Source organism: Prosopis cineraria, unplaced genomic scaffold (assembly GCF_029017545.1).
Source record: "Prosopis cineraria cultivar Desert tree isolate PC_DT_omini unplaced genomic scaffold, ASM2901754v1 PC12, whole genome shotgun sequence".
Taxonomy (NCBI): Eukaryota; Viridiplantae; Streptophyta; class Magnoliopsida; order Fabales; family Fabaceae; genus Prosopis; species Prosopis cineraria.
The window spans coordinates 4,880,428-4,893,840 of NW_026555343.1; the positions used below are offsets into that span (position 1 = coordinate 4,880,428).

The following is a 13,413-nucleotide window of genomic DNA, read 5'->3' on the forward strand; positions in this document are numbered from 1 at the left end:
TGCTGCTAATGAGGCGATGCTGGTGGAGAGCTTTTGTTTGTCTTGATTTTTCTAATGGGGTCAATTAATTAACTTGCTTTAAGATTAATACTAATTCTATTATCTTCATTTTATTTGCCCTCTTTTTTGCTTTGTACTCTTATTTGTGATTAAGTTACTAATACGCGTACTTAAATTAATATGAAGTGGTCGGTGTTTTGTCTACCTTAATGATCAATGAAATTAACAACATTAATCAAACGATGCAGGGAAAAAAGGTTTCTTAAAATTTAAGTGTTGTGTGAAAAATAAAATGGAGCATAAAAAATCTCTCGCAAAAATTATAGTGATTATATTCTTGTGCATCTTAGACATATATATACATGTGAGATTCAACAGAATTTTATACTTCCTCCATTTAAAAATATAAGATATTTTTTGAGGGGTTGTATATTAAAAAATATGAGACATTTTTAACCTTTTAAAGTGTAATCATTACTTTTTTTAAAAAAATGCCCCTATTGAATAAAGTAGTTTATATTTATTTTAGAATAGAACACACTATTAAATAAGGGTAAATATAAAAAGATAGAGTTAGTTTGAAAACAAGTAACTATTTAATTGAAGGTGAGATTCAATTAAAAATACTTTATATTTTTAACAGAGAGAGTATTAATTATTGAGTGCTTAACACAATCCTCCTTTTTTATTTGAATTTGGGATTGGCAATAAAAAAGTTATAGAAAAAAGCATCAGAATTGATGGTTTTTTGTTGGAAAAATAGCAAGACAAAATATATGCATTGAAAATTTGATAAAAGACAAGTTATAGTGATTCGGAGGTTAGAATGGGATGTTCAATTACACCGCAAGTAATAAAGTTTAGATATTTGAGAATAATTATGCAAATTAATGGTGAAATTGATGGATTTTATATATAGAATACAAGTTGGCTGATTTAAATAAAAAAATCTTATAAGAATTGTTTATGATTAGAAATACTTCTTTTTTAATCAATGATCATAAATACTTAATAAACTTAAAAGTTATATAGTACCGCATGTTAGAATTTAAAAATATAAGAACTTAAAGTTTAGAAATTTAATTTTTCATAATAAATAATGGATAAAGGTGTAAATTTGGCCCTGAGGAGCGATTGGTAGCTTATATTATGGGTTGGAGCAAAATAAATTATAAATTACTCAAAATGGAGCACTTAGCACATTTTCGTCTGTGAGTAACTTCCATCTATTTTTAATGGTAGGGCCCGCATTGATGGTGTCATCATCTTCAACTCCCTTCGTGGCTTCGTCTCTCCCCTCCTCTCTCTCTCTCTCTCCCTCATTTGTCCTCTATGGCTTCCACAGACTGGAAATAGCATTATTAGCACCCATCATCATCATTGTCTTCATTTCTTCTTCATGGATTACATGACCTAGTAACTACAAGTCTACAACAACACTATAACTTCATGAAGCATGTGCAGGCTAGGCATCCTATTTGGAATATCATTAAGTGGCATCGAACTGTTAGTGCTAAAAGAAGATGAAGGGTGTGATTAATTGAATGAGAGAGAGGGAAGAGAGAGAGAGAGAGGGTAGAGCCTGGCGACGACGACCACCGAAGACATGCCTCCCTGAGTGGTCGACACATTAGTGTTGTTCCTCAGCTTTGTACTCACCACCACTTCCACAGGCATCTTGCCATGTTGCCTCCTTGTTTACTAACAATCTCATCATTAAACCATACATGATATCACTCATCTTGATCTTTTCCTCCTCCTCATGCATGCCTCATTGTAAGTTACCACTTTCTATGCTAGAGCTGCTATTCCACCCGGTGTTATGTCATTCCTTCCAGTAACCCTCATTTCCATCACTCATATCATTATCACATCGCTCTTCTCCACTAGCTTGTCGCCTATTATTTGGACCGTTGCATCTAGAGCTTCTCTAATGGTTAGTTTATTCTGTTTCCTCTAGCCACCATGCTTGACTATTCATGGCTCATCAATCTTCTCCAACAAAATTGGTTTGCAAATTAGATACAGATATTAAGAGGCAAGATGGATTGTTGTTCTAAGTGAATTTATGTGTGTTGAAACTGATTATTTTCCTCAATTCTCATCTGTATAGTTCTATGAAAGCCGGATGAATGAGAGAGAGAGAGAGAGGAGGTGGACAGAGATGAAGGGAGATGAAGAGGATGACATTATCAATGCAGGCCCACCATTAAAAATAGACAAATGCTACTCATTTGGATGGAAAGGTGTTGGGTGCTTCATTTTGAGTAGTTCATAATTTATTTTGCACCAATTCATAGTATTGACTATTAGACACTTCTTGAAAAATAATCTAAGGCCAATTTGCACCTTTTACCCATTAAATTTTATAATTATAAGAAAGAGACAAGAAATTTTTTTCAAATGCAAATAAATAATACAAACTCCAAAAATTAGTGCAAGAGACCTAAAGTCAAAATCTTTTATGTGAAAAAAAAAAGTTGTTAGGAGTGAAAGATGAAGGAGAAAAAAATGAAAGAGAGAGAAGAAGAAAATTGAGTAGCTGTGAAACACTTATAAAAGTACAAGCATATGCAATAAGAAAAAGAAAATGAAAAAAAATAGCGAAGGAAATATTAAAGATCATGAATATATAAAACTTATAATGTGTTGACTAATTTGTCTGACCAAATGATTTAGGTTATTTTAAAAATAAACTATCCTTAAGTATACTTAATGTAAAGTTTTTGACATGATATCAAGAGCCATTCGATCTAAGATATAAAAAAAACAGAAAAAAAGAAAAAGAAGGAATGAAAGATGGAGAAGAAAAAACAAGAGATTAAAAAGTAAAAACTCATGAGATTGTGTTTAGCAAAAGGAATTAATTTCTCATAATATAGTGAACCAATATTAGAATTCTCATTGGGAGATGTGCTCACATTTAATACTCAAAAGTGAGATTGAAAAAAATACAAACCCAGGAAAAAAGAGGAAGAAAATGAAGAAAAAAATAATAAATGGAATATTAGAGATTATGAATATATAAAGTTTAAGATGTATTTAACCAAATAATTTAAGTTATTTTGATGAAGTATATCATTTTTAAGTATACTTAATATAAAGAAAGGTTGAAAATTTTGAGTTGAGATCATTATCATTATTGAAGCCAAACAAGATTTTCAAATTTATTCTTCAATTTAAGAAATGCTGAATATTAAATTACAATAATAGTGTATACAAGTTGTGAACCTCAAAAAATGAATGAATTTGAAATTTTTTGGTTATTATTGTTATTGATGGCATCTATCTATATATATATATATATATATATATTTTCTATATTTTACTTCGAATTAGAAAAATAAATTGCACACTTCATGATATATAAAAAGTATAATTTATTATAAATTTTACTATATATTTTTATTTTCTATAAACACGGAATGAGTGGATGGCTTTAGAAGCCATGAAATACCTTGTAATTTCATGATCCTCACCTACCCTCATCATGTGCTCAAATAATTGGAATGCCATCATTGACCTTAATTATTTTGTTAATCAATCCATATGATGAAATTAATTTCCCTCACGGATTTTTAGTTACTTATTTATTATTATTCCAAAATCAAATATATCATATCCTTTGGCAAATATTTCCATGTTGTTTAATGATTAGGGTCAAGAAAGTTACTAAAATAATATATCTTTTTTAGGAGCAAGTGATTAATATAATGTCAGATAAGATAGAATATAACATATCAATATTATTTGATAATAGTAAATTGTAGATTTATCTTCTCCATGTCACTAACTTTTGTCTTTGCTCAGTGTCTTTGCTTGTTTAAAGAAGAATAACCTCAGGACATACCTTATTCACTTCTAATCTGTTTAGTCTTCAAAAAGTTCGTCGAATATCACAAAAAATTTATCCCTTCGGGAGGTCTAATAAATTTGGAACGACATAGAGAAAATTTGCATAACCTCTATATAAGAATGACATGCACAAATCAAGAATATAACACAAATTTGCTTACAAGATGAAATGTGCGCTAAATAATATTTGGAAAGAAAATTAAATAGATTGAAGAAAATTAAACATAAGGAGACCAAAGATCTGATACGATCAACTTAATAGCAAAAAAAACAAAAAACAAAAGAAAATCAACTATTGGGCCTGCTATCATTTCCTACAAACTTCTTTTTTTCTTTTTTCTTTTCTTTTTTTTTTAACTCAAGATCCTGATAACCATAAGACTAACCTCTCAAAAACTTTGACAACCATTCAAGAGGTTGTCCTCTTTTCAACTATGTTTTTTTAAGCCTAATATTCATTGTATGTTAAGGTTCAGCCGAAGGGCAAGCCCATATTTTTCTTGTTTGTATGTAGGCCCATTTTTATATCTAGAATGTGTTCACCAGGTAGCCTTCAAGCTTAGTTTAATATGAGGCCTAGTTCCAACAAACTTCATTTTTTTTTATTTACAGTTTTAACCAAGTTCAAATTCATTAAGTTTCAACATAATCTAAGAAAGAAGGTTGAAGACTGAAGTGTTGAACGGGATTTCAAAAAATATATTTATTTTGTTTTTCAGTGAAACCTATCAATTTTTCTAAAAAAAAGTATGTTTCATTCAAAAAGTGTGTTAAATTTATCAAACCAAATTTATATCCTTTTATAGAACATTTTAAAGCAGAGGAAGAAAACATGGATATAAAGAAAGTGCACATAAATTTATCTTGGTTCGGACAAGAAGTGTTCTACATCCAGTTTCCAAGCACAAAGCAATGAATTGTATTATAACAGGCAATTACAAAATTATAAGAGTGCAAAACATCCCTATGAATAGACTTTGGTTTTCATCGATTGCTCCTATAAGACAATCTAACCTTATATGACTCAAAGCTCCACTACAAGGAAACATCACTCATATTCACAACTTTTCTATCCCTATAAAAAAGAAATAAGCAAACAAGACTCATTAAAATAAAAATAACTATGAAATAAGAAAACACATCATGAACGAGCATTATGAGTCTTCAAGTGAGATTGGCATTTTATCTCAGGGCTCCATCTTCAATTGGTACCTTCAACAGTGTCACCTGCAACACATGACCATTGGACAACAACTTCCATATCAGTAATAACTCGGCCTTTGACCAAATCAAACATTTTCCTACGACATTTTCTTGTGTCAAAAGAATAAAATGTAATTGTAACTCAGCCTACAATATTTCAGGAATGATGTTGAAGCCCCACCCAATGATCAAACTAATTAAAATAACGAATCCGATGTCCTGTTATATTAACAGTGATTTCAGCCCAATAAAGCAATGGTAGAGACTACTATTTAGATAACATAGTATAAAGTTCTGTGGCTTCATCAAAGCTGAAATCAATTTGTGTTTTTGGCAGACTAACAAAGCGTTTAAAGCTTTAAGAGCATATTGCTGAATACAAACGGTTCTCTTTTACCTGTCTTGTTTTCATTTGGTGTAAGTGTGAACAAGTTGGAGAACCAATGATGTCTTAAGGATGCACATGCAGAGGGGAAAAAGAGATCTCAATGACCCTAACTTGCTTTGAATGTGCAAATCACCCTAACTTTGTCTGTAGAAGTATGTGCCTGCATTGAAGAAAAAGTTCTTAGAGGATAACAAAATAATTTGGAACCTCAAAGTTGAAAGAAACTGGAATATAGAAAATAATAAAACAGAAAGCAATGAACAATATGGGAAAAAAATGAATTTTGAGGAGTGGATTTTACAATCACATCGACTCTTTTAGGCATTGTATATAGTAAAATTATATGAATGCATTCGAAATGCGTAAATCCATCCAGCTGCACAGAACTAATTTAAAGGCCATAAAAGTAAGTTAGCAAATGGAAGTAATCGTAACGGAGTGAAATTAAAATGTACTTCATTACGAAAAGGAATGGAAATGGAACATGTTGAGGAATTCAAATTAAAAATTCAAAACTGAAGGTCAAACAGATGTGTATGGCATGTAATTGAACAATAAGTAAGACCAGTTATAGGATGGATTACCTTTGGATGGATATTGAAGGATCAGATCTTGCGGAGTGAAGCCCATATATTAGGGATGTGAGCAATTTTGGGCCATTCTGCACCTCTTCCTCTCTCACATTTTTTTTTTTTAAATGTGGAGATAAGAAGATTTCTAGTGTTTGTAAATTAGTAAGGCGATGCATTCCTTCAGGCAATGACTCCAAATTTGGACAATTTTTAATGGCAATAGATTGAAGTGATTGGAGATGGCAGATCCACTCTGGTAAAGCCTTGAAATTTTCATCACACATGAAGATTTTAAGATCGCAAAAAGAATGGAGGCAACGAAGGGCTTGGTGCTGTGAGCTAAAATCTTCATCTCCACTCCATGGATCACGGTTGTCAATGTGCCAAATTTCGAACTCTTCAAGTGTAGCAGGAAGATATCACATAAACATAGTTACTAGACCTGATAGACTTCCAACACGAAGATGCTTGAGAGAGGTTAGATTTTGCATCCACTCCTCCGGCAAACCTTCTATGTCCTTGCCATCAATCCCCAATTCCTCAAGCTTAGAAAGAGGTGGATGTAATTCTTTTGTTGTGGACGACCCACTTTGAGCTTACCTTTGCCGTGTCTATCAATGGCTTCATGTTACAATCACCTAAAAACCACAACTTCACAAGACTTGGAGGTGTAGGCATGCAATCCAAATTGGGACAATGGCTGATTTTTAAATATGAAAGACGAGGAAATGGAGGCAGCCGAAGTTGTTTCTCATCATCTATTCTATTATTTGCATCTGCCTTCCATTGCCATCCCCTCAAAATTTTACAAGAATCAACGGTTAAATTTTCCAAAGATGGGAAGAAGTTAGTTGATGAGGAACATCCTTCATAGTATATGTACTCTAGTGCATCCATGGACCTCATATTAAGATCCTTGAGAGAAACGAGTCCTTCTAACGGGGGCAATGACTGACAGTTTGGACAATCAGAAAGATCTAACGCAACAAGATTTGTGAGTGAAGCAAGCCAACTTGACAACGTCACTCCTGGGTAGCGCTCGATTTCCAATCGTTTCAAATTTGGATGAGGACAAAGGTTTTCTAAAACTTGAAAACTATCACTACTTGTGTGATTTCCACTGCATATGAGTGACAATGACCTCAAGTTTTTCTTTGCTTTCAGATTGGCATTCTTGGAGTCTTCAACATCCATTACTAAATCCAGATTTCGAATAACTAATTCATGTCTGAGATTGAGTTCTTTCAATTCCTTCAGTTTTGCATGCTTTCCCTCCTTATATGATTGGTCCCCCACAACGAAACTCGAGAGTCTTTGTAGATTTGTTAATCGGCCTAACCCAATTGGCATTCCATATGAAAAGGCCCGACAACCTTCAACGTGAAGATGACGCAAGTTGATCATTTTTGTGACAACATCTATAGAAGAAGGTTCAAGCAAGCTCCGACAACCAGTCAATTTGAGCGTCTGTAAGTTGACTAGGTTGCTTAAACTTTTGGGCAACTTGGTCAATTTTTCACAATCAGAGAGATCAAGATATCTTAAGTGTATCATTTTACCAATTGAATCAGGCAAATCTGTCATATTCATTCTTGACAAATCCAAACTACGCAAACATCTGAACTTTAATAGCATGGATAGATCACTTTTTGAAACATAGCGTAGACGAAGAATGGTTCGCAGTCTACTTATATCCGATGAATCTAAAGAAAGTTTGGAGCGATATGCAAAATTGATATGCACCGGGCTGGCAAAAAAATTTCTCCCATCATAAAAACAACAATCGGAGCCAGCATCTAATTGTGATAGGTCATGCATTAAGTCATGCATTTTAAAATATTTTATTTCACCATACTCATTCATCAAAATATCTTGAAAGAAACACCTCATTGTCAAAATTTGAACATATCGCTCACCAACATCTTCTAGACATTCATCATCATCATGACATCCAAGGTAGCCTTGCGCCATCCATTGCTCAATCAACTTATCCTTATCGTATCTCCTGTCTTTTGGATACAAAGAACAATAAGCAAAGCATTGTCTCAATTCAAATGGCAAGTGATCATAGCTTAGTCGTAGTATTGGCATGACTGGATCATTACTTATAGACAACTTCCGAAAGTCACATTCTAAGATCCTTTCCCACTCAATTCGCTCTGTCTGTTGTAATTGCAATAGACTTCCCATGGCTCTTATTGCTAGTGGAATTCCTCCACATTTGTCAACAAGTTTTTGACCGAGAGACTCAATGTTCTGGGAAGTTACCCTATTCGATCCAAATGCCAATCTTTTTAACAAAGTCCATGACTGATCCCTTGTCAAACCTTTTAACTTATATGGGATTTCCACACCCATTGTTCTTGCCACCATCTGATCACGGGTGGTCACTAAAATCTTGCTACCAGGAGCTCCGCACATCAAATATCTTTTTAAATCTGACCACTTATGGGGATCCTGATTCCACACATCATCTAAGACAAGCAAATATTTTTTGCCATTCAGATCCTTCTGAAGTTTATCCTGAAGAAGTTCCAGTTGTTGGTCGTCCGCTTTTTGACCAATGGACGATTCTAATATATTTCGAACAAGTGTTCTAACAGTAAAGTCATCCGAAACACACACCCATATTGTCTTATTGAAAAATTCCTTTACTTCATCATCATTGTATACGAGCTGGGCAAGAGCAGTCTTTCCTAAGCCCCCAAAGCCGACAACAGCAATTGGGGAAACATTTTGAATGCCATCAGGATTCAGCAACAAATCTATAACCTCCCTTCTGCTTTCCTCCCTCCCAATGATCTCATCCTGAAGCACAACAGAACTTGTTTCCCTCCACTTACTCCCCTCAGAACTCATCACTACAACTCTTCTATCAAAATTCAACCTAGACATCTCTCCTGCGATAGCATCAAATCGCTCTCTGATCTTTTTAATCTTATGAGCAACTTTGAGACGAAAAGCAATCGGATTTGAGGATGAGAAGAAGTCACGTACCTTTCCCTTTCCCTTAGCTTTTCCATCTCTCTTGCAGATTAAATCTCTAGAGTGTAGTTCATCGAGCAAGTCATCTGCTTCGAAAAGCACTTGTCTGAGCCTCCTCAACCACAGCTTGATGGGCTGGTCATTCTGCTGCTTTTGCTCAGCATCAACAAGCACAGCTTTGATGGCTTCAACAGTGTCTCTGAGCCTTTCAATCTCAGTCTTCACCCCATAAATCATTGCAATCTCTCTGAAGGCTAATGAACCCAACCTGTTGATGACCTCACAATCACGCCGTAAGGAATTTGTTCAGCCATTTTTTCTGAGCAAAGGAAGCGACTGTCTTGAGAAAATCGTAGAGAGAGAGAGATTTGTGTATCACAAGATGGAGCAAATAGCAAGAATGGTGTGACTAAATAGATGAGAGAGGGCCACAGAAAAAGAGCAACGCGTTAAACTTTTGTTGACCCTGTTCATATGAACTCATGGAACCCGAGGAAGCTTCTTTGAAAGAACGGACAGTTTCTTCCTTTCTTGTTTGCTGCCCCACATGGAAATATACTTGAAGATCAAAGTGATTTGGAAATTATCCTCTACTTGATTAATTATTAAAACAAAGTGAGATATAAATATAATCATAAAAAATATTTCAATCACCTTTTCTGGACAACATAAGTTGAGGTAAATGCAACATTTAAGTGGAAGCATTAATGGATTGACAGAGAGATTAATCATTTAAGGATGAATTTTCCGAAGATATGTATGGAAATACGATTATTTATAGTATAAAATATTTAAAAATTTTCTTGTCTGCTATATTTATATATTAAATAATAATATTAAATAAAAAATATATTTATATGCTTAACCTTAATGTCCTGTCAAATTAAGCTACACAGATTTTTTATACTCTTTCTGTTTAAAAATATAACGTATTTTTAATTGAATCTCACCCCCTAATAAAGTAAATATCTACTTTTAAAATAACTTTATCTTTTCATATTAACTCTTATTAAATACCTTATAATAAATATAAAGTCACTATTAATAAAGGCACTTTTAAAAAAAAGTAATGATTATATCTTAAAAGATTAAAAATGCCTTACATTTTTTAACATTCAACTTCTCAAAAAATGCCTTATATTTTCGAACAGAAAAAGTATATATTATGTATTTTACAACAAATTTTTATTAATAATATTTTAATATCTTAGATTCCTGTTCTTTTGATTGGATCATGTGAAAACATATTAAGTGTATAATATGAGATACGTAATTATTTTTTAAAAAATCAATTTCTTTAAATAACCATTCCAAAATAATTATTTGGTATTAATTGATTAACATGCAAATTAAAATATAGTGCAAGTTAATGAATTTGACGGCATTTCTTTTTTTTTTTTTGAGTAATAAATGACAGATTGCTTGTGTATCCAAAAGATCGGATGTTTGGTCAATGGATCCCTGTCACCTCACTTGTTTAGGTCTTTCAGCTTAATTCCATGAAGAATCACAACTCTTGAGTTGAGGTAGCATCGTACGTAAGACGTGTATTTAAGGAAGAAAAAGCGCCTATGCTCAGGCTGCTTTGTGGAAGGTGCATAATGTGATTCAATTATTGTTTTTGCTATTTTCTTCAAAGAAAAAAAAATTAAATTCATTAAGCCACCAAAGTTTATAGTACAAGAACAAAGAATTAATAAAAATAAAACAGGCAGAAAACAAATCTAGAGATTAAAGGTTTGGAAACCAAAATCCTAATAAGGCACAATCCCTATTTAACAAATTAAATACTTAATTAGCTCCTCCGATACTAGCTAAGCTACTCCATCGTTCGTTAAGTAACAAGATACAAGAAGATTTGAATCTAGTGGATGACACTAATTTACCCACCCAATAACTATTCCGCGTAGCAATTGTGCATGACTTTATTGGTCTCTTAAGTTTGTTATTTAAAAAGAAAATATTATTATTAAAATTTACTAATATAGATAGACAACACTCAAGCAGATTAACTTAATGAGAATTAATTTGCATTTTAAAAATTAAAGAATTTACATAATAATTTTAAAAAATATAAGAGACCAAATCAATAAAAATTAAATTTAAAAGATCAATTTAATAATTGAGATAAACTTAAAGCATTAAAAATTTCTTTTAACATTCCTTAGCACTAAGTCAAAATTTTTTCCTAACAAAAAAGTCAAAGTTTGTTGACCAATATTAATTAGGAAAAATTAATCTGCAAGTCCTTATAATTTTTGTCAATTTTAAATTAGATCCCTGTAATATATTTTATTTTAATCAAGTCTTTATAGTTTGATCTATCAAATATGTTAATCTTTAAAAGTTAAAATTATTAATGAATTATTAAATTTCCAAATAAAAACACTTTTGGAGTTTATATAAAATTTAATTCAATATTTTTAGCCAAAAACAAAAAAAAAAAATTGATTTAATACAATATTTATATTTTTATTATTTTTATAAAAAATTTATAAGCATAAAAAATTTTTAAAAGATAACGTAACTATATAAATTTGAGTTATAAAAAGTAAGTATTTAATTCTAAAGTATATAGTAATAAAAAATAAAAGTTCTTAATTTAGTTTTTCTAAAAAAAATCCTTCTTAAAAATTTAATTAACAAATTATAAAAAATTAATTAAAATTAAAAAACTGTAAAGATTTAATTTTAAATTAAAAAATATAAGGATTTATAAATATATTTTTTCTATTAACTAAGTTATCAATTATCATCACATATCAAGTCTAATCCCAACCCTCCTATACCAGATTGTTTTATCAAAAATGATTTCACAATTATCTCAACAATAACTTTTATATTTGTATTAACGTGGTTGCAAATTGTAGAGCTTAAAATTTTAAGATAAATTAATTCAATTTTTTTAACTAATTTAACTAAGTACCCCTTGATTATACTACGTTAAAATTAAAATCAGAGCTACGAACTAAAAGTCAAAAAGAAAAGACCAATCATGTCCATGACTTTTTGAAACTGAATGGAGAAAAAAAAAAACAGATAAAGAATTGGTAAAGAATTTATATCTATATCTATAATCTATATCCATAATGTAAAATCATCAAGCGGGTACTAGAGACGTGACCTTTTTAAAAAAAAAAAGTTATTGTCAGTTTTTTCTTTTTTTTATTTCTTATTATTACGGATGGGTACTGCAACTTTTTAAAAAAAAAAGTTTGTTAATTTTTTAATGTTTTATAATAAATAAATAAAAAGAATAAAGTGGGTCATGTAGTAAAAGAGATATATGTGGGATATATAGTTAAAAATGAGTAAAATATATTTTTTACTTTTATCTTAATTAATGATACTTCTCTTATATTTTTTGAAACTATATAAATATTTTTTAGTATGAATAGTTATAAAATACAAATCTTTCTTTTATTTTTAAGATTCTATATTTAATCCATCTAATCATTAGTTGACTATTAAGTCACATATATTAAACTAAAATACACCTATTTAAACATAAATGTTGCCTAAAAATCATTTAAATTACCAAAAACATAATTTTTATTATCTAATTGTATTTATTTTGTAACTTTTTAAAAATTAAATATATAAATGGGTCAAAAAAATATATTCAAAGATGCAGTTTATGAACTCAATAAAGAGAAAAATAAAATAAAATTATTTAGAGTAGTTAAGCTAGCTTAAATAAATCTGAAAGCTAGAGGCTTCAAGAGTCAAGCTCAATTATAAATTTTTTATATGTAAGACCTAAAAAAGATTAAATTGTAATATAAAACTTATAATTAAAAATAAATAAAATATTTTGACATTCCCTTTGTTTTATCTTAATTAATGATACATGTCTTCTATTTTTGAAAACCTATATAAACATTTTTTTTAATATAGATAGTTATAAAGTACAAGCCTTCTTTCTATTTTTAAGATTTTATTTTCATTCACCTAACCATTAGTTGACCATTAAGTCATATGTGTTGAAATAAAATGCTCATATTTAAATATAATATTATCAAAAAATTATTTAAATTATCAAAAAAAATAATTTTGTAACTTTTTTAAAATGTTAAATATATAAGTTGGCCAAAAAAAAAATTCATAAACACAGTTTGTGGACTCAATAAAGAGAAAAATAAAATGAAATAATTTTTAAAAATTTAGGGTAGTTAAATTAGCCTAAATAAATTTAAAAGTTAGAGTTGTAAAAGTTGGGCTCGGTTATAGATTCTTTTATATATTTTAAAATTGATATAAATTGAGGATCTAATGGGAATGGGGAGAATGTAAAATTTTAATAAACTTAATTTTTTAAAAAATTGAAGTAGTGTGGTTTAAAGAAGTGATATGTGAACTTACAGCTAAAAAAATGTGAGTGGGGGCATATAATTTTAAAAATTTAGACAA

The 13,413-nt window shown here is 30.5% G+C and overlaps 1 protein-coding gene and 1 non-coding gene across 2 annotated transcripts; one reads left to right on the forward strand and one right to left on the reverse strand.

The window, feature by feature from the left end:
- The first annotated feature begins 3,909 nt into the window (after nucleotides 1–3,909).
- On the forward strand, nucleotides 3,910–4,011 carry LOC129289711 (U6 spliceosomal RNA). The gene has a single exon (XR_008588202.1). It is a non-coding gene; the product is annotated as a U6 spliceosomal RNA (small nuclear RNA).
- Nucleotides 4,012–5,462: 1,451 nt separating this feature from the next.
- LOC129288319 (putative disease resistance protein RGA1) lies at nucleotides 5,463–9,419 on the reverse strand. Its single transcript, XM_054924833.1, has 3 exons — nucleotides 6,571–9,419; nucleotides 6,031–6,437; nucleotides 5,463–5,832 (listed from the first exon to the last, which is right to left on the reverse strand). Exons 1-3 carry the CDS (start codon nucleotides 9,238–9,240, stop codon nucleotides 5,655–5,657), a joined length of 3,255 nt encoding a protein of 1,084 aa, XP_054780808.1. The 5' UTR covers nucleotides 9,241–9,419; the 3' UTR covers nucleotides 5,463–5,654.
- Nucleotides 9,420–13,413: the final 3,994 nt, after the last annotated feature.

Excerpts from the sequence above, each read along its gene's own strand:
- LOC129288319 (XM_054924833.1), bottom strand. The coding sequence starts at position 9,240 with ATGATTTATGGGGTGAAGACTGAGATTGAAAGGCTCAGAGACACTGTT. Across the intron at positions 6,438-6,570 it reads AAAGAATTACATCCACCTCT|TATCTTCCTGCTACACTTGA; the intron begins TTCTAAGCTTGA and ends ATGTTTATGTGA. Across the intron at positions 5,833-6,030 it reads CCTTCAATATCCATCCAAAG|TTCTGTGCAGCTGGATGGAT; the intron begins GTAATCCATCCT and ends CCTTTAAATTAG.